Source organism: Alexandromys fortis, unplaced genomic scaffold (genome assembly GCF_014885135.2).
Source record: "Alexandromys fortis isolate MF-2015 unplaced genomic scaffold, M_Fortis_MF-2015_v1.1 scaffold_67, whole genome shotgun sequence".
NCBI classification, from domain to species: domain Eukaryota; kingdom Metazoa; phylum Chordata; class Mammalia; order Rodentia; family Cricetidae; genus Alexandromys; species Alexandromys fortis.
Genome location: NW_026067945.1, coordinates 2383100 through 2402134, shown reverse-complemented (window position 1 = coordinate 2402134; position 19035 = coordinate 2383100). Strand labels below are relative to the sequence as shown.

Genomic DNA, 19035 nt, shown 5'->3' with positions numbered 1-19035 from the left:
TTGGTGAGATTTCACTCTGTGGAGAAATTCATGCAACACATTTTAACTAAGTTTTTGTTCATATTTTTCCTAATGAATTGGAGATTTTCGCCAGTCCATCTGCATTAGAGTCTTACAGGTTTTTTTTCTCTTAACTTATTAAAAGCCATTTTCAGAAATGAAAAGTACAAAGTTGTCCTTCAGAATTTTTAGCTTCTTTGAATAGCAAATGTCTTTTTAAAATAAATTTTAGAATTTAAAATTTTAAATAAATCAGTTGATTCGAACTAACCAGAAAGTATCTTATTCTGTACCTTCTTGTAGTGTTTTTATAGTTCATACTTTTAATGTTGGCACCTGTAGATGTCTTTGTAACATGAGGGCCTGCTTGTTGGGGTTTCTGCCTGCCCAGTTCCCCAGTCATTTAGTCCCAGAGAAAATCGCAGAGAGTCTACATTAGATATAAACTGATTGGCCCATTAGCTCAGGCTTCGTATTAGCTCTTATAACTTATATTAGCCCATTATTCTAGTATGTTAGCCACATGGCTCGGTGCCTTTTTCAGCAGGGTAGGTCACATCTTGCGTCTTCCGTGGTCTGGGCAGGACTGTGGAAAGAGCTTCCGTCTTCCCAGAATACTCCTGTTCTTATTGTCCCCCCTCTACTTCCTGTCTGGTTTTCCCGCCTATACTTCCTGCCTGGCTATCAGCCAATCAGCATTTATTTAAAATATAATGAACAGAATATAGAATTGTCCCACACCATGTCTTGCCATTTGTGAGTAAACCATGTGTAATTTTTGCTTGACTTTGTTACTTTTTTATCACTATGGTAAAAGACCACGACTAGGGCAATTTTTAGAAGAAAGAGTTTATTTGTGCTCATAGCTCCAGTGTGTTGGAGTTCATGATGGCCGAACAAAGGCTTGGCAGCAGGAGTCACAAGCACCAGGCAGAGAGAGCAAATTAGCAATGGCAGGGGTCTTTAAACTCTCAAAGCCCACCTCCAGTGATGTGTCCACGCCTCCTAAGCCACCCCAAAGAGTACCAGCACCTGGAGACCAAGCATTCATATGTTCAAGATCATGGAGGACATCTCTGAGACCACCAGTGCTCAGTGTCAGAAAGCTGATACTGTGTCCATTTGAAGTGTAAGTGAACGTTGTGATCTTTAGTTTAGGGAAGCTAGAACCTGCCGTTGCCCTCTAAGGAAGAGTTGTTTATCTCGCTTTACACTTACTCCTAGTGAGAAGCCTGCAGAAGCAGGAGCAAAAGAATCATCTGAGGTTGGCCAGACATGGTGGTGCACGCCTTTAATCCTAGCACTTGGAGGCAAAGGCAAGCGGATCTCTGTGAACTGTAGACCAGCCTGGTACATACAGTAAGTTCCAGGTCTACTGGGGCCATACAGTGAGACCCTGTCTTTAAAAGTGCACTTATGGCAGAATTTTAAAATGGGAACTGAAACAAAACAGAAAAATTAGGGGACCATTCTGGATACTGATGGAGATGGAGTGGTTCTTTAGGGAATGACAGGCTCTGAAGCAATCCAGAGGAAGGGAACACTCTGTCATTTCTTGGCTCACTCCCTCCCCCCTCCGTGTCACTGTGTCCATAACCACCAAGAAGCCTAGGACTCTGTCTTCTGTGAGGTTGCCTTTGACTGTTCTAAGTGTTTGGTCTTTGTCTACCTTTATGAGTATGAGTATGTTTTAAAGATTTATTTTTAATTATGTATAGGTGTTTGTGCTTATGAGTACAGGTGTCCAAGAGACCAAAGGCACTGGATCCTCTGGAACTGGAATGACAGGTGGTTGTGAGCCATCATCACGGGTGTTGAAAGTCCAGTTCACACTCTTTAATAGCCAAGTCATCTTTCCAGTCCCCAAGTCCAGATATCTTTATCCCAAGAAATAAATCAGGTCTCCCTTGTAAAAGCCACAAAGGGGGGGGGGGTGCTTCGGGTCAGTTAATTTTCTAAGTTAAACCCTTGCCCAGGCATTTTATTCATGCTAAACTTGGCCCTTCAGAGGCAGACTTTCTATTTTGTGCCGACCTGGTTATTAGTAATGATAGGCCTCTCCACAGCCTGGCAAGGTTAGCCCTTTGAACTGTTGGGTAAGTCCACGGTGCAGTTCTTGCTGCATCTCCCACTGTTTGTAATTCATAAATTACAGTCCATGAGGAGCCACCCCGTGACCCTCCCTGTTTGAAGCCCGTGGTGGAATGGTACATATTTATTTCCTAGGATACCTGGTGGGTGGGATGAGCATTTTTGTCGACCGCCCCCCCCCATTACTTTTCTTCCTTTTCCCCCTCTACTCCTCTTCTTTGGTCACTGCATTGCTGAATGTTTAGTAGGTGCTCAGGAAATGCTTTTATGGGATCTGGTAACAAATAAATATTCATTTAATCATAGCCTTCTGGTCCCAAGATACTGCCCCTGAAGAGAGACTTCCACGATGTCTGGAGTAACAGTAGCACTGAGCTGCCCTTACTGCCCAGCTGTTAGCCTGCCGTTGACTTTGCTGCTGTCAGTCTGGCCGAGTTCAAGTCCGTGTCCTGGTGTGACAGAGAGGACTAGTTAAACCCTCTCACTGCTGTGTGTCTTTTCACTCTGTAGAAGTCTTCGTCTCCGGGTGACTTCATAGGGTGACATCATATGGGTGCTGTCCAGCAGTTTACCCAGCTCCTCCCTGATCATGGGTACTGCTTGTGCTTCTATTCATCTTGTTTTTTTTGTTTTTTTTTTTTTTACCATCCTCACACCAGGAGATGAAGACCACCATCCGAGGACGGCCTCCTAGTTTCCTGAGACGAGAAAGAAGAAATACTGTCTCTACACGTGTTTAGCAGCTTGTAGTTTTAGAATTTGCTTTCCAGTTTGCTTTGTATTCTTCCCAACTCTTTTGTCACAATGAATGTTTTTAATTCTTCTGAAATCTTCGTGGTCAACGCTGTTAGGAAGAAACTAAGGCAGCAGGCTAAACACCTCAGCCTAGATCATGTGGGTGGTGAGTGGCAGGGCCAGGAGCTTTTGTCTCTGTATTCAGCACTGTTAATTTTCACCATGACACTGTGCCCTTATCATTCCAGATGATTCTGTAGTCAGGAGTTACATGTGACTAAAACACCTTTAAAAGACCACATTCTTCCAAAATATCAAAGGATGCCGTGTGTGGCGTGTGACTTAAGAAGAAAAATAACGAGCTGAGAAAGGCAGTCCACTATACTTAGACCTGGGATTTCCCTGACTGAAGTATTCTAGAACATGTAGGCCTGGACGGTCCTGGCCGAGCTCCCAGGGGCCACAGGACTAACCCAGTAGCCACCGAGTGAGTGAGCTGTTTCGCAGTAGCACCCCCACGCTGGTCCGGAAGTGGAGCAAACAATAACATGATGGAGTGCTGTCTTAAATGGTCGGCTGTAGGGGAACTCAGTTAAGTGCTAGTTAGCGACAGGGGCATCTCTGACAGCTTGTGACGGAGAACCAGACCTCGTCTTTCCTGAGGAGGGGCTGCTTTGGCATCAGCCTGGGAAATGAGGACATAGGATCCGTCTAGAGACAGACAAGTGTACGAGTGTCTGTCCCTGCCATGCATGTATCCTTCTGCGTACTTCTGTACACATGTCTACATCCTAGTCGCAGGCATTTCCAAGAGAGCAGTCATGTGCTGTGGCTCCTAGCAGACCACGTGTGTGGTACTCTTGGAAAGCAGTGTCTTCATCCAGGCCGTCCAGAGCAAAGTCTTCATTCAGTCTTTGATTTTTCCTTCCTCTCTTGGGATGCTGGGAATTGAGCCTGGAACCGTGCACTCCTGGGGACTGCTCTACTGCTGAGCACCAGTGATAGACCAGGAGTCTTAAATCTCATCTCATGGCACTCTTTTCACTTAGGAAGAGTTACTTGATTTGCTTTATCACTATAGAAACAATGCAAGCAAGAGATAAAGTCCTCAAAACAGCAGTGCTTATCCAAGTATAGCCTGGGACCTTTCCAGGGAGGCTGTGAGGTCGGAGTGATCTCATAGCAGCCACAGGGTGTTATCTGCCCTCCTCGTGTTCCTTTTCTCCTGAGACCACATGGTGTGGTTTTTCATTTCAGCAGACTGCAAATGTGCACAAGAAATTCAGATGTCTGCTATAAAGCTGTGCACTGTAGAGGACGCGTGCCCAAGGAAGTTCAGCTGTCCACTATAAATCCGTGCACTGTAGAGCAGGTGTGCACAAGGAAGTTGAGCTGTCCGCTGTACAGCCGTGTACTGTAGAGCAGGGCAAACTGTGTGTGTGTGTGTGTGTGTGTGTGTGTGTGTGTGTGTGCATGCGCGCGCATGGGGTGGGGGGGTTGTGGTAGACTAGTTCCCTTCTGTTGTTGGTTCGTTTTGGAAAATATAGTTTTCATCATATATTGTTCATTTTAATGTGTAATTAGTTTAATTACTTTTTAAATGAATTAACAGGTATTTATAAAATTTCTGTTGTAACTTCTGATGTGGTTTTTGCCATAGATATGGCTCACATCAGAGTTCTTTTATATCCTCAGTCATCTTTAAAAACATAATGGAATTTGAGACTCAATGTTTTATAGCCACTGAAATACACTATCTCCTTGACTTTTGAAGCTTGGTACTTAATCTCTCTGAGACTGCAGTAAAATGCAGTGATACCTCGCTTGTAAAAGGATTAAACGGCTCTATACTCCGTCAGAAGCTTCTGTTGTACATGGAACAGCAGGCATTTGATACGGGGTGGCCTCTCCACACTGTTAGTTCTGTGTGGCTCCAGGCACCTACTGAAGCATTGTTAAAGAAATTTTCCTTGGGTGAAATGATCAATACTGTTAAGGTAGAAAAACAAAGTTGTTGAGAGAAACAGAATTGGACTTTATCACTTTCGTTTGGATTCGCTGACAACAGTAGTTGCGGGCACTCCTTCCTCTCCTTCAGCCAATAGCCGCTGAGAGACTAACTCATCTCTCAGCGGCTATTGGCTGAAGGAGCGGAAGGAGCTCCCGCAACAAACAGTGGTTGGATGATCAGGGTGTGGATTCTGAAGGGAGCTAGAGATGCAGACTAACTTGAGTTACCTTTCAAACTCCCCTGCTGCTGGACCGCCCGACCCTCATCCCTTATCCAGGGTCTGCTCTGCCACGGTGACAGTGAATAAGGAAGCAGACATCATGGCATAGAGATGGTGCTATGTCGAGGCTCAGCATCTTAGCCTCAGGGCCGAAACAGTCCACCTTCGCGAACATCCGTTTCAGTCCCTGCTTTTCTTGTGGAGAAACTACGGCCCAAAGAAATTATTTCCTCACAGATGCTCACCTTCATATTAATCTCATCAGGATGGATCCACAATTCCTTGATTTGAAGTAGAAAGAATACCAGGCTTGGAATCAGAAAGACTGTCCTCAGAATTATTCTAAGCTACAAGTGGTTGCCAGTATACTTCAATCTCTCATCCTGAGGACCTTATTTGTAAAGCAGAGATGGAGGCATCCGGTTAGTTGCTTGTCAGTTCATAGTGACCCAATTACCAGACATAGGCTACTTAGGAGAGGAGAGATTCTTTTGGACCTCCGTTTCAGAGGGTTACATCCACAGTTGACTGTTCTCACATGTGTGGACAGAAAGTCATGACAGCGGAAGCTGTTCCTGCCACAGTAGATAGAGAAGAGGAAACAAGACAGGACACAATCCAGGGATAATAAACTCCCAGTGCCCGCTCTGGGTAACTTGTATCCTCTAGCTAGATCCTGCCTCCCAGGACTTCCACAATGCTCGCCAAAACAGTGTCGTGATCTAGGCACGAAGCATTCTTATCATGTACCTAGCAGGGTGATTACATACTCAGACCGTCACGCTACCAAGTAGGTGAGGCACTGCACAAAGGTACGAATGACACTTGGGTTTCAGTCAGTCCAGTGTTTCCGCCCTTTGTCTGTGACACCCGCAGCAGGCACGTCCTTGGAAAGCAGTCACTTTGCCCATGCCAGAGGCTCTCCCTCGTCAGTGCTGTGCTTTGTAGCTTTGTAATGTTGTCTTTTTTTCTGTCATTTTAGGACAACCCAGAACCCTGCAGGACCTGTGCCGAATTAAAATTCGACAGTGTATAGGCCTTCAAAACCTGAAGCTGCTTGATGAACTACCAATTGCCAAGGTCATGAAAGACTACTTAAAACACAAATTTGATGATATCTGATATACCTGGACTGTGAACAAGATTAAGAGTTATTCCAGACACTTAAGAGGCTTTGGGCCTTGCACAAAGTATATCCTATGCAATTTCTGATTTGCTGTGAAGTCAGAAGGCAGGTATACACTTTTAGGGTTTTTGTTTGTTTGCTTTTCATTTTAGGGGAGGGATTTTTTTTTATACATATATAAACACACACACGCTTGAAGGTCTTAATTTGGTTTTTTGGTCCAAGTCTATGAGGTCCAAGCCTTTCTATACAATAATGCATTTAGAAAAAATGGTTTTTCCTAAATGCACCAACACAGGCAGGTTTAAAGTGGAAGGTTTTCCCCTTTTGTGCCCCGGTTTCATTGGTGAACAAGGTACTAAGAAACCAGTAGAACACTTGTCAAGTCTGGAGGTCTCGGGCTCACCAAGCAGATCCTGGGTGACGCTGGGAAATTCCCTACGAAGAAACTTACAGTGATGCTATCACCTCCCTCGTTCATTTTTAATGAGTACAAATGAGCTGTTTAAAAATTCTTTTTTCTCTTCTAATTAATGTAGCTTTCCAATGGGGAAAAAAAAGAAACCAGTACCTCTGCTTCCTTTTGGTGTGCGCTTATTTTTAAATTATTCTTTTTAAACAACTGTAGGACACTATTCAGAGACCTTGTGTCTCAATTCCTCTCTCTCTTGTTGAACTGTACTTTTAAAATGAGATTAACGGGGAACAGAATTAACTTTTTAAAGCCAGTGTCTTCTGTTTTTTTAAAAAAAACAGTGCCTATTGTGCAACTCTCTTTGTGTAGTTTCTCCATCTTTGACCAGTCCCGTTCCGCGCCGGCCTCCTCGCAGCCCTCCACGCAGGACCACCCCTTCCATTCCCACCACAGAGCCGCAATGTGTCACCTCAACCTCCATTTTAAGTTTTGGTTTTCATTTCATTTTAAGGAACAAATTTCATATCCTGGTGATAACAGTGGTTCCTAGAAATAGCCCACATTCTTGCTAAACCATTTGATTTTAGTGATTAAATAATTTGAGGTAGTTTCATGGTGGTTTTTTCCCCCCCTTCCTGGTAATATGTATACATTTATATTTTAAGGGTAAAAATCTCTAATGGGCACTCTTTTGTGAGCCTGGCAAATTGCTGGTATGCTAATTAAATATTTCCTGTTTGGAAGGTAGGTACAGTAAAGCTCTTCAAGACAAATGTGTTCTTTTCTGAGTTGGTTGTGCAAGATAAACCCGGATGTGGTGAAGTACCAATAGCAAGGGAGGAGGTCCCGTAGGCCCAAGTCTTCAGGGATGTGCCCCTGACACGTGCTCACTGCTTCATTCGTCATCATGTTAGTGTGAAGAGATCCTTTCCAAGTGCCCCGATGTCATTCTTAGTGCCGTGACAAATTTTTAAAATATTTATAACTGTTGATAAATTTGTTATCAGAAGTTTGCAAGGTAAGGGCTTCTCCTTTCTTGTCAGAACTGCCAGTTTGGGGGCACCAAGCATAAAACTCTTTTACCCCAAAATGTGAAACTCAGCTTCACCGGGTTCAGGCCAACAGTGGCTGTCTTCTTAAGCCCAGCGTTTGTCATTTTGGCTGCAAAGTAGCTGTGCCATCAGAACATGGACTCTGCATACACCTAGATGGCACACAGACTCCTGAACAGGCAGCTGGGGCAAGAAAGATGATTCAGGGACTCGCTCATGTGGCCCGTAGACTCCTTCAGCAAGCCAGGGAGCACACAACCAGAGTTAGAGCTGGCCCCTAAGTAGAGCTGGGAACCCAGTGGACAGGCCTGGCTGTTTGCTGTGACCTTATCTGGAAGGTCATCTCCATGGAGATCCCCCTGCAAAGACTGTGGTGCAGCTGTGTTCTCCTTTATTCAGGACCCAGATCAAGGCTGGAGGCTCATGAACAGCCTGAGGAACACAGAGTGACCAGTTCTTCTACTAGAACCCCAAGCCCAGCAAGGGAAGTGGAGGGACGGAGCCTGGAGTCTGCACTCTGAGCTGCCATGTTAGTGCCCCAGTTGCACAAGACTCGTGTGTGTGTGTGTGTGTGTGTGTGTGTGTGTGTGTTAATTTATTCAGCAAGTTGACGACACTCATTCCCCAGCCATTCAGAGGGTTCTGAACCAAGCCATGAGATTGAGTCAGGGAATTCCAAGTAAAAAAGATCATATTAAGGCAAATTCTTTGTTCTGTGTGCTGCTGTGACTTCAGAAAAAAAAATTATGAGCGCTCTTCCTGAAATTGAAAATTCTATTTAATGAAGAAGTGTATAATTCCATTATTTATTGTTTGAGATTTGATTTATCTGGAAGCGTAAAAGAATGTTCTTTGTTTATTACTAGAACCCCAGACATACACTGTATCTTATGGTGACTGAAAGGCTGTATAGTTGCTGATGTGGCCCAGGTGACATGCAGGTCTGCACTTGACTCTGATTATCTGAGAAATGGTCTCTGGCCATGAGGAGAGAAAAACAAGCGTTTTCCGAAGCTTGGCCTATTGGCTATTCCAGAATCTTGACTCAAAATTTGCCACTGATTCTTTTGTGTTTCTTTTGAAATGTATTATTTAAGCCTATTCCGAAAACTTTATAAAATGCATTTGGCAAATACACCAAAGAAACCAGCTCATAAAAGATTATGATCATTAATGAACTGCAAACCTCATCTTTTGCAAACAAGGGTGTTTCTTTGTAAATATTTGTGTTTATAAATGTACAGCAGAGTAAGAGTGGTTTTTTTTTAGATTATTTAATTCCCATATTTCTAAACTATTTACTACAGAATAACCCGTGCTCATTAGTTTGGACGACTTGATTGTTTGTTTTTTTTAATTCATTATCAGTCATGCTCGGAACAACATCTCGCTGGAGAAGGCAGCATTGTAGCAGTGGCGGGAGTCACTGTTGGAGCATGAGGGAGTCTAGACTCACACCCTCGTAAGACACAAGAAAGTGTAGCTTAATGACCAGAGTGGACCATACAAAAGCGCCTCTAACTTCCCTACTGAATCACTCGTTAGCCCAGGATGGGATTGGAACAAGGCCGTTTGCCCACAAATTTAGCTTTCATGTAACTCCCAGTGTGTTGTATCATAATATATTCTGTTCTTTCTTTGTAATGTAAGTTTTGCTTTGGGTCAATTTGAATTAAAAAAAAATCTTAAATCTGGTTTAAAAAAAACATACTGGATTTGTGTTTTCTTTCTACTCTGCCTTAACTTCTTAACAACTCCAGGTGTTTAGTAAAATGAAGTCAAGCTGTCTTCTTCATCAGCATGTTCTGTCACCAGTGACTGGGTAAGACAATGATTTCTAAAACAGCTCCATATTTCAAGCCATTTCTTATCTTCCCTTTTATTTGTTTACTTTTTAGTATTTTATTGCATTTTTTTATTTACTTATTTTTTGGAGGTCAGGGCCAACCTTCAGGAGTCTGTTCTCTCCTACAATGTGGCTCCTGGGGGTCATGAAGCTTGGCTGCAAAGCCCTTAATCTTTGGGACCTCTTACTGCCCCCATCTCCTTTTAAAGTACATTCTGTGACTACAAACGAGAAAAGGACTCATCCTTGAGGATGTCTGTTATAAGGAGGCGCGTGTTGGTTCCCAGCTGCTCAGCCCCAAAATAATCACACAGAAACTATATTATTTAAATCACTGCTTGGCCCATTAGCTCTAACTTCTTATTGGCTAGCTTTTACATCTTAATTTAACCCATTTCTAGTAATCTGTTTATCGCCATGTGGCTGTGCCTTACCGGGTAAAGTTTTAGCAGGTCTGTCTCTGGCGGGGCCACATGGCTTCTCCCTGACTCTGCCTTCTCCCTCCCAGCATTCAGTTTAGTTTTCCCCACCTACCTCTATTCCCTGCGCAGGTCCAAGAAAGTGTCCTTATTAGCCAATGGTATTCACAGCATACACTCACATCAGGTGTTGCTCGAGGATGAAGGCTTCGTGAGTCACTGTCACTCTCTGCCACGTCTTGATTAGGAAGACAGGTTCACTAGCTGCTTCTCTGTGGCTGTGCTGGAACACCACAACCAGGGCAACTTACAGAAGGAAGGGTTTATTCAGACTGTGGTTCCAGGGGGATAAAAGTCTGCAAGGAGGGCAAGCAGCAGGCCTGGAGGCTGGAACAGCAAGCTGAGACCTCGCATCTTAACCCACAAGCAGGAAGGAGAGAGAGAGAGCTGGGAGTAGATCAAGTCCTTAAAGCTCACAAAGCCCGCCTCCAGTGACATACTTCCTCCAACAGGGCCACACCTCAACCTCCCAAACTTCCCCAAACCGTGTGCTGATAAACTACGGAGGAAATCTTTTTATTCGAACCACTAAGCAGGAGAGCAACTGCAGGCACAGCAGAGCTGAGGTGGTTTGTTAGCCCGCAGGAGACAGCAGCATAGCCCAGAGTTTGCACTTCTGTGTAGCATACGCACAGCGGCACAACGTGTTTAGGAGCGACCGCTAGCTCCTATGCATGATGGTGTGACGTGAGGAAGGAAGAACTGGCTATTCAAGTGCCTCGTGGGGGACAGTGATTGCTGGAATTACAACTTGGCTGCATGCTTCTCCAGGGTTCGGTGCAAATGAAGGCCAAGAACGGCACGTTTGAAATCATTTGTAATGGGTAACAGGGGAGTTTGAGTTTGAAAAATAGCTGCATTGCCTGAAGATCTTGGAGCCATTCCTTTTCTGATACGATGTAAGAGTGTGTTGTTTTCTCAGCCGAAGGACAGATTACAAAAGTGGCTTGCTAGCTGTTGCTAGAACATACCATCTGCTTGATAAGAGAAATATCTCCACACCCATGTAGTTGGATGTCCAAGATGAAAGGCTATATGTCACCTCCCTTTTTTTCCGTAACTTATGCAGCTCTGTGTTCCCTAAGAAGAAGGGATGATACTTTCCATTCTGATACTTTTGAGACAGTGTCTCACTGTGTGCCCCAGGCTAGCCTCCAACTCACCATCGCCCTGCCTTAGCCTCCTGATCACAGGATTAAAAAAACAAGCTTCCACGCCTGACTTTAATATTAGTATTGTCATTCAAAACCAGTGGAGATGTTACAAGCATCCGCTGCTAGCTCCTGGATTATAGAACAGCTGGTGTAGGCTCCTGCCATACAAACCGGTGCCTCTTTATTCTTGCCATTACTGTGCTGGCACTACCTACCTGGTAAGTGTTAGGTAATCAGAGGGTCAACTGGATCAACCGATTTCCTGACTATCCGTGGTTCCGTGTTGCAGACTACTGTACATTCTACAGACGGTTCTATACTGAATATGTTGATAGAGTTCTCATTTCCCTAGGGACAAGTTATGTTCTTCACAGACCAGAGCACATTTGAAAGACCTGAGGCTTTGTCAAGAATCTTCTACAAGAAAATGTCCATGCAGTGATATACCCATGAACCCCAATGCTGCAGCTGACATGTTTGGTCTCTTTCAGCCTTAAGTGGGGAACTTTCACTAAGTGCCTAGGTGTCATTCATTCGAGTGTGTGTGTGGTGTTGTTGTTGTTGTTGTTGCTGTGTGTATATCTAAGCAGAATAAGTTTCCAATCCTGAAGACATGATGCATCAGATGTAGATGATCTGACAGGAGCCTGAGAAAGGACTCATCGGCTAAGAAAAAGCCTGAATTCAGTTCCTGGCACCCACGTACTGGCTCACAGCCGTGTATAACTCCAATCCCAGGGGGACTTGATGCCCTCTCTGCCCTCCTCAGATGCCAGATATTCATTTGCTACACATACATGCAGGCAAGCACTCCTGAGATATTTTTGTATATATAACTAACTATAAAAATTAGTTTTCTGTTGTAAATCATGACTTTTAGAAAACTAGTAGGTATTTGTTGTTCTTTCTTTTTATTGAAAATAGATTTTTTCCCTCTTTGCATAACATATATTGATTACGGTTCCTCCTCTCTCTGCTTCCAGTTTCTCCTCCCTCCCCTCCATCAGGATCCACCCAACTTTCTGTCTCTAATTAGAAAACAAACGGGCTTCTAAGGGGCAATAATAAAATAAAATATAAAACAAAAGTGAATGCATTAAGATTGAAAAAAAAACCAGAAGAACACAAGAGAAAGTACAAGAACCAGAGACCCACTCTTTCTCATACTTCGGAATTCCGTAAAAACTAAATTGGAAGCCTGGTGCAGACCCATGTATGCCCTGTGCATGCTGTTTCAGTCTGAGTTCATATGAGCTTCGATCGTGTTGACTTAGAGGGTCTTGTTTTGGTGTCCTCCTTCACCTCTGGCTCTAGACCCTTTCTGCAGGGTTCCCTGATCCCTAAGGGACTTGATGGAGACATCCTGTTTAGGGCTGAGTGTTCCAAGGTCACTCCTTCTCTGCATAATGTCTGGCTGTGTGGTCTCTGTATGTATTTTCTCCCATCTGCTGCAGGAGGAAGTTTCTCTGGTGATGGCTAAGCAAGACACTGATCTGTGAGTATAGCAGAATGTCATTAGAGTCATTTTACTGCTACATTTTTTGCTTGTTTTTAGCTGGCCATTAGAGAAATGCAAATCAAAATCTACCCTGAGATTTTATCCTACACCTACCAAGACCAATTTAAAAAAAACAAAAAACAATTCATGCTGGTGAGGATGTGGAGTAAGGGAAATACCCATTGATTGTACCACCATTATAGAAATCAGTGTGGCGATTCCTCAGGAACATGGGATTTGGATCTCCCTCAAGATCTGGCTATACCACACTTGAGCGTATAGCCAAAGGATTCTGTAGCCTATCACAGAGACACTTGTTCAACTATCTTCATTGCTGCTCTATTCAGAATAGCCAGAAATTGGAAACAACCCAGATGCCCCCAAGAGAAAAATAAAGAAAATGTGGTACATCTATACAGTATTAGTATTAGTCATTTTTTTTAAAAAATGAAATTATAAAATTCACAGGTAAATAGATGGAACTAAAAAAAAACCAATCATCCTGAGTGATGTATCCCAGATCCAGAGAGAGAAATATGGTATGTATTTGCTTCTATGTGGATGGTAGATATAAGTCCATGATAACCAAGCTACAGTTTATAGAACTACAGAGTTGGGCATAGATAGAGTAAGGGATTGCCTGGGGAGGGGATGCAGATAGCTCTCTCTAGGAAAGGGAAATAGAACACATAGTTATGGGTGGTTTGGGGGAGGTGCTGGAATAGAAGGACCAAATGGGGAGGGGGAGGGAAGAGAAGGATGATGGAATACAGGGAGAGACAGGTAAAATTACCGGACATTTTAGGGATAATATAGAAACAATACAGTAGATGCTTCCTAAAACATACATGAAGGGGATTTAACTGAAATCACCAAGTAATTAAGGAGGCAGAGCCCAAGCTGGCCACTTCTTGTCACCAAGTGAAGCTTCTAGTGCTTGGATTGTGTTACATCTAATTGAGTTGTTGGCCAAAAGGGCCCCATGGGATTCCCTGAACAACCCAGGCTGTTCCCAAGATTATAGGCTGCTCTCTATCAGCTGACAGCAAGGCAGTACCTATGCAGATCACTAAAAGCATGAAGTTGAGCTGGTGCCTTCTTCCCTCTGTCCTAGTGGCTTTGTTATTGCTAGGAATGCTACCAAAAGATTAACATAACCCTCAAGCCAACCACAAACTCTTGGCTCGGCAATGGTGTCCTGCCTGCATGACAGGTTGGTGCAGTGGTCCCACAAAGCTTGTGGCAGTGATCAACGGGTATCAGGTTTGACTCCAGGTCTACTTCGTGAGATGGAACCCCCATACCAGACTTGCTTGAGTGACCAAGAACCTGATAGCCCAGGGACTAAGGTAAAGTCAAATACCACTGTTCTATTTTTTTTTAAAGTAGTTATTTGTAATTGTCATAAATAATATTAAAACTTGGCTTGTTCTAGGATTCAAAAATCTCATTGGAAATGTGTGTGTTTGTGTATATGTGTCTTGCATGCAAGTGTGTATGCAGATATCCTCATCTGTGCAGGTCAGAGATTGGTACTGGGATTTCCTCTATCTCCATCCACCTTATTTTTTGAGACAAGGTCTCATTAAACCTTGAGTTTGAAGTTTTGGCTAGACTGGCTAGCCAGCAAGCCCCTGGGTTCCACTTGTCTGTGCCTCTGAGGGGCTGGGCTCCGGGTGCAAGCCATTACATATGGGTATTTATTTGTGTTACTTCTGTGTGTCCTCTCCCCCCCTTTTGCTTGGGAGACCTTTAATATAAATACAGTTTAAGTCATGTGGAGAACAATGAAGTGATTCACTTCTCAGGGAAACCAAGATCAGATGGGGTGGCTGTGCGTGGCAGTGGATTCTGTTTAGGTTGAGAAACTGGCCTGTTAGGAGACGACTTACCCTCCCCCGACACGGTGGTGACACTGCTGGAGAATGCCTGTTTTATCTGGCAAGCCCAGTCCTCTCTGTCCCACTGCTCAGCTCTGACCTCATGGTGCTTTTCTTCCGCTGGTAGTTCTGGGTCAGGTTGTAGCTTCATTTTCGTCGTCTTTCCCAGAATAAAGAGCGCTTGGAGACCAAGGAATTACTGTATATGACTCTTACAGACGCCGCCAGAGCGGTGGTTCTCAACCCATGGGTCACAGCCCCTTAGCAAACCTCTATCTTCAAAAATATTTACTTTATGATTCATAAGCGTAACAAAATTACAGTAAGATAATTCCATGGGGTGGGTTGGGGGGATCACCACCACAATAGGAGCTGCCTTAGAGGGGTGCAGCATTAGGAGGGCTGAGAATCACTGCTCCAGAGCGAGCAACTTCTAGATTTCCTTCTCAGTCCCAGTCCCCTGAACCTTCGGTGAATTACATGCTGTCGGCAAGGAATGGGCTCACCCTCAGCAAACTGCACTAGGGTTGCTTCTGAAGTCCTAACCAGCTTGCTTCCCCTCCCGTAATTACCAGAATAAAACAACAGCTCAGTTTTAATTGGAAAGAATGGCTAAGATCTGGTGTGGGCCACAGCCGTCTTCCATCTTGAAGGTACGCAGAAGCAGGTTGCATTTCTTCCTGTTTGACTGTGGCTGCTCGTAAGAAATTATTTTCCCTGAGGCAACGAGCTTCTTGACACCCAACTCCCTGGGGGTCTTACCTGCCTATTTTCCATTTCCAGTGTTTTACATGGCTGTGGTAGTCATTCAGTATTTCTTAGCCCATGTCTATCCCTCAGTTCTACAAAAAAAAAAAAAAAAAAAAAAAAAAGGACCAAGCAGGTGAGAGCATCCACATTTTTCTCTCCACTGCTCAGGCGGGTTTAGTCCTGACCCCTGCCAGTACTGGCTTTGTTGTTCCTCCAGGTCCCTGCCCCTTTGTTTGACCTCTCCTCTGCCCTAGGTCCAGGCAGTAGGTCTACTGGTGACGGGGAACTTCCACAGAGCCCACCGAACCCCGACTGCTGAGAGCTCTCTGGGTCTCCGTCTCTGAGCTTTCCCAGCACTTTGGCTTTCTGAAGCATGCAGGGGACAATCTATGACTGTCCAGCTCGAGTGTCCCTCTGGGTTCTCAGGTTGGCTGGGGCATCCTTACAGGTTCCGGTGCCCTCGGTTCTCAGGGCAGCTGAATGAGGTCTTCAGCCGAACCCTGTCCGTTACCACCTCTTGAGTTCTTTCCATTTTGTTTGTTTGCTTGCTTTGCAGATGGGATGGGGGGGGGGGGGGNGGGGGGGGGGGGGGGTGCGTGTGTGTGTGTGTGTGTGTGTGCACGTGCACACACACACACCTCTGTCAGCAATATAGGCAAGATGAATAGTTGTGAATTAGAATCCTGAAGTAATTCGTTTTCTGCAAATTATTTGGGCTATGATTTTGCCTCTGCCAGTGATTTGCTGTGCTCTGAGAGTAGTAGAATGCCATATATGTTGACAAAGTTTATAGAGCTTAAGGTTTCCCCCGTTCCCTTCCGTGATTAAGGTCCATACCAACTGCCTAGCCTGATGGCCTTGCCCTTCTCATACCTATTTTTAAACTTTTGCAATTTTATTTTAGCTAGGTGTTATAGCACACACCCAATACTTGAGAGACAGAGGCAGCCAGAGCTCTGTGATTTCAAGGAGGCCAGCCTGGTCTGCTTTGCAAGTTCTAAGCCAGCTAAAGTTGTTTAGTAAGATCTTATCTAAAAGAAAAAAGAAAAAAAATCTTTTTGAGATGGAGTCTTCAAATCGTGCAAATCCCTAGTGCTTGGATAAGCTTGGATAAGCAGTGCCACCACCACTTTCAACTTAAAACAAAAGCGTCTTGGGGTAGAGGGACCCTGTATCGTGCCCTTTGCCAGTCTGGGAACCTGGCAGTGAGAAGTACTGTCATTGTACAGCTTTGTCCTACACTGTCTGTTCTAGGTGGCTTGGATAACGGAATCTAGGCGCTTGTCCAAAGAGGCCTGTGATGCGCCATCTGCTTTTTTACTTCGTTAGCTTTCACGACAGCTGAGGACGTCATGGACGCCCAGCCTTCTGTCCTTTGTTGCCGTCTGAAGGCCTGCAGGTCTGCACTCATTTGAACTCAGGCATGCTAGAAAAGGGAGACTGAGGAGATGCTGGAGAGCAGGGACACTTAGTTCATGGGGCGCTTGCTGCTTCTGAGTTCCCATCCTGCTAGACACGGGACCCCTACCCAGGACGGCAGTGAAGGAAGGCTGCCTTGGGCCATTTCTCCAAGGCCTTCCTGCTTTCATCAAACCACAGAGCCTTCAGCTTCCCATCTGTGGGTCCAGAAGTGGCTTTGGGAAAGCCCTGGCTGGAGGAACTGCATGGGAGCTCTTTCTAATGGGGAAACCCATTTGCTTTGTGTCTACCTGTCATACCTGAAGCTTCTGGAAGACAAGATTTATCCAGCTGTGGGCCATGCTGCCCAACAGCTAGACCAGCCTGAATATGGTCACTGGCAGGAGGTGTCTGGTGAAGGAGGAGTGAGCATGACCCTGCTACAGCCCTGGCACCAGGTAAGAGCCAGAGGGAACCAGAATTTGACCAGGTACCCACTGTGGAAAGCTACTATGCATTCCTTCTAGGGCTTCTCACCTCCTCACTATAAAGCCACCATACATTCACCCTCGGGTCTTCTGATCTCCTCCCTATAAGGTAGTTTTATTATCTCCACAGAAGTTGAGGCAAGACCTCTGTCCCCTCCCTGGAACTGCCCTCTGAAAGACTTCAGTCAGCTTCTGAGCTGGCCTTGCTCACCCCGACCAGAGATCCCACAGATATGCCCCATACCTCATGTCCCCACTACCTTGTTCTTGTGTGTGCCTGTGCTCCCAGGGACCCTAACCCCCGTCCAGGGGGGGAGGTTGTACACAGATGGAGGATTACACAGAAGAGGATCTGTGGCATTGCCAAGCCATCAGAGGAGTCGAGAGCCCGAGCAGTGTTCAGAGGTGGCACATTTGAGTGACCCTCCATCGCTCTCCAGCATCTCTCCAGCGGAGCGATGAAAGTGGGCTGCACACGGTCTCCTGTCTCTGCGGCTTTGATGTCCCCGCCTGGCTGACACTCAAGCTTGTGTTACACACCACACGCTTGCTTCTCACTTCCTGTTCGTTAGCTTTGCCTGTGATGACCAACTCGTAGATAAAACTGATTCTTTGGGCTCAGGTTATAGAGGTCTCAATCCCTTATTGGTTGATCCAGTTGTCGTGGGCCTGTGCCAAAGTACATCATGGTGAGAGCAAAATCACCGATGCAGATGCATGGGAATCAGAATAGAGAGAGGGAAGCCAGGGTCTTTCAATTCCCTTTGAGGAGGCATTCCCGGTGATGAGAGGACCTCCCACTAGGCTCTACCCCTACACACACCCTACCTCCTCAGAGCGCACCATGCTAGGGACCGACAGGAACCATTTCAGACTTGAACTATTAGCACTTGGCCAGCTTTCTTCTTTCTTCTCATCTCCCCAGTTAATTTCCCCCACGAGTCCTATCTTAAACACAAAGGTCTTAGGATACTGAAAGAGCAAATAAGCTCACAGAAGCCTTGGAATCTCACTCTGCAATCTGGTAAGGAAGAGGCAAACCCCAGACTAGAAGAGGCTGGGGGGTGGGGGTGGGGGGCTTGTCCACATGCTCTGCCAGGGGTCTGGTGATGCCCCCCAGCCAGATTCTGCTGTCCAATAGCAACATCTGGCTACTGTACCCTAGCTCTTCTTTGCCCTGCCTCCTGGCAGTCATGTGTGACACAGTCCTCCTCTGCAGAGGGCCTTCAACCTCCGAGAAGAAGCAACAACACAGCAAAGTGTCTTGGGTGAGCAGCTGATGCTATCTTCTGAGGGGCTCACCAGGACCTCTGGCAGGCGGCCGGTAGTGTAACTAACATGGAGCTACAGTGGTCCATCAGGCAGGGTGGGAATGTTGACACTGAGTTCACACGTTCCGCTGGTTGCTTCATCCCTGAGCCAGGCTGGCTCCCCTGGGTGATTAATTCCTTATTGCATCCTCCTCTGGACACCTTTGTGCATTAAGATAAAAGGGCTAGTATATAGGCTCCAGCGTGGGACATCTAAACCCTATATTATACAAGGGTCCTCGTGATTCCTTTGAGAATTCATAGAAACCCTCGCAGAGCCTATAATTAAGTAACTTTGGTTAGCTTCATGGAAACGCTTGATGTTTAGGAAGCTATTAGGGTGTTTAAGAAAAAAAAAAGAGAGAGCTCTACCCTAAGATTAACTGATACCATTGCTTCCTGCTCCATTTAATAATTGTTTTAAATTAAAAAGTGCTTTAATCACCTTCTGTTTTAACGGGAAGTAATAAAATGCCTGCTTAGCAGAAGCCTGTCTTTGTGGGATTCCTAGGTTCACACTTTACTCAAATCAGAGTCTGTGCCCTGGAAATGGTAGAATAAGGACCCTCAGCGGGGGTCCCT

At 45.2% G+C, this 19035-nt stretch overlaps 1 protein-coding gene across 2 annotated transcripts in view; it reads left to right on the top strand.

The window, feature by feature from the left end:
• Positions 1-9346, top strand: part of Asb7 (ankyrin repeat and SOCS box containing 7) — a 57128-nt gene extending 47782 nt beyond the window's left edge. For both annotated transcript variants that reach the window (XM_050149148.1, XM_050149147.1), the window contains exon 6: positions 6040-9346. In XM_050149148.1, the coding sequence (XP_050005105.1) occupies positions 6040-6179 (140 nt within the window). In that variant the 3' untranslated portion in view covers positions 6180-9346. The remainder of the gene's footprint in view (positions 1-6039) is intronic.
• The last annotated feature ends 9689 nt before the right edge of the window (positions 9347-19035 follow it).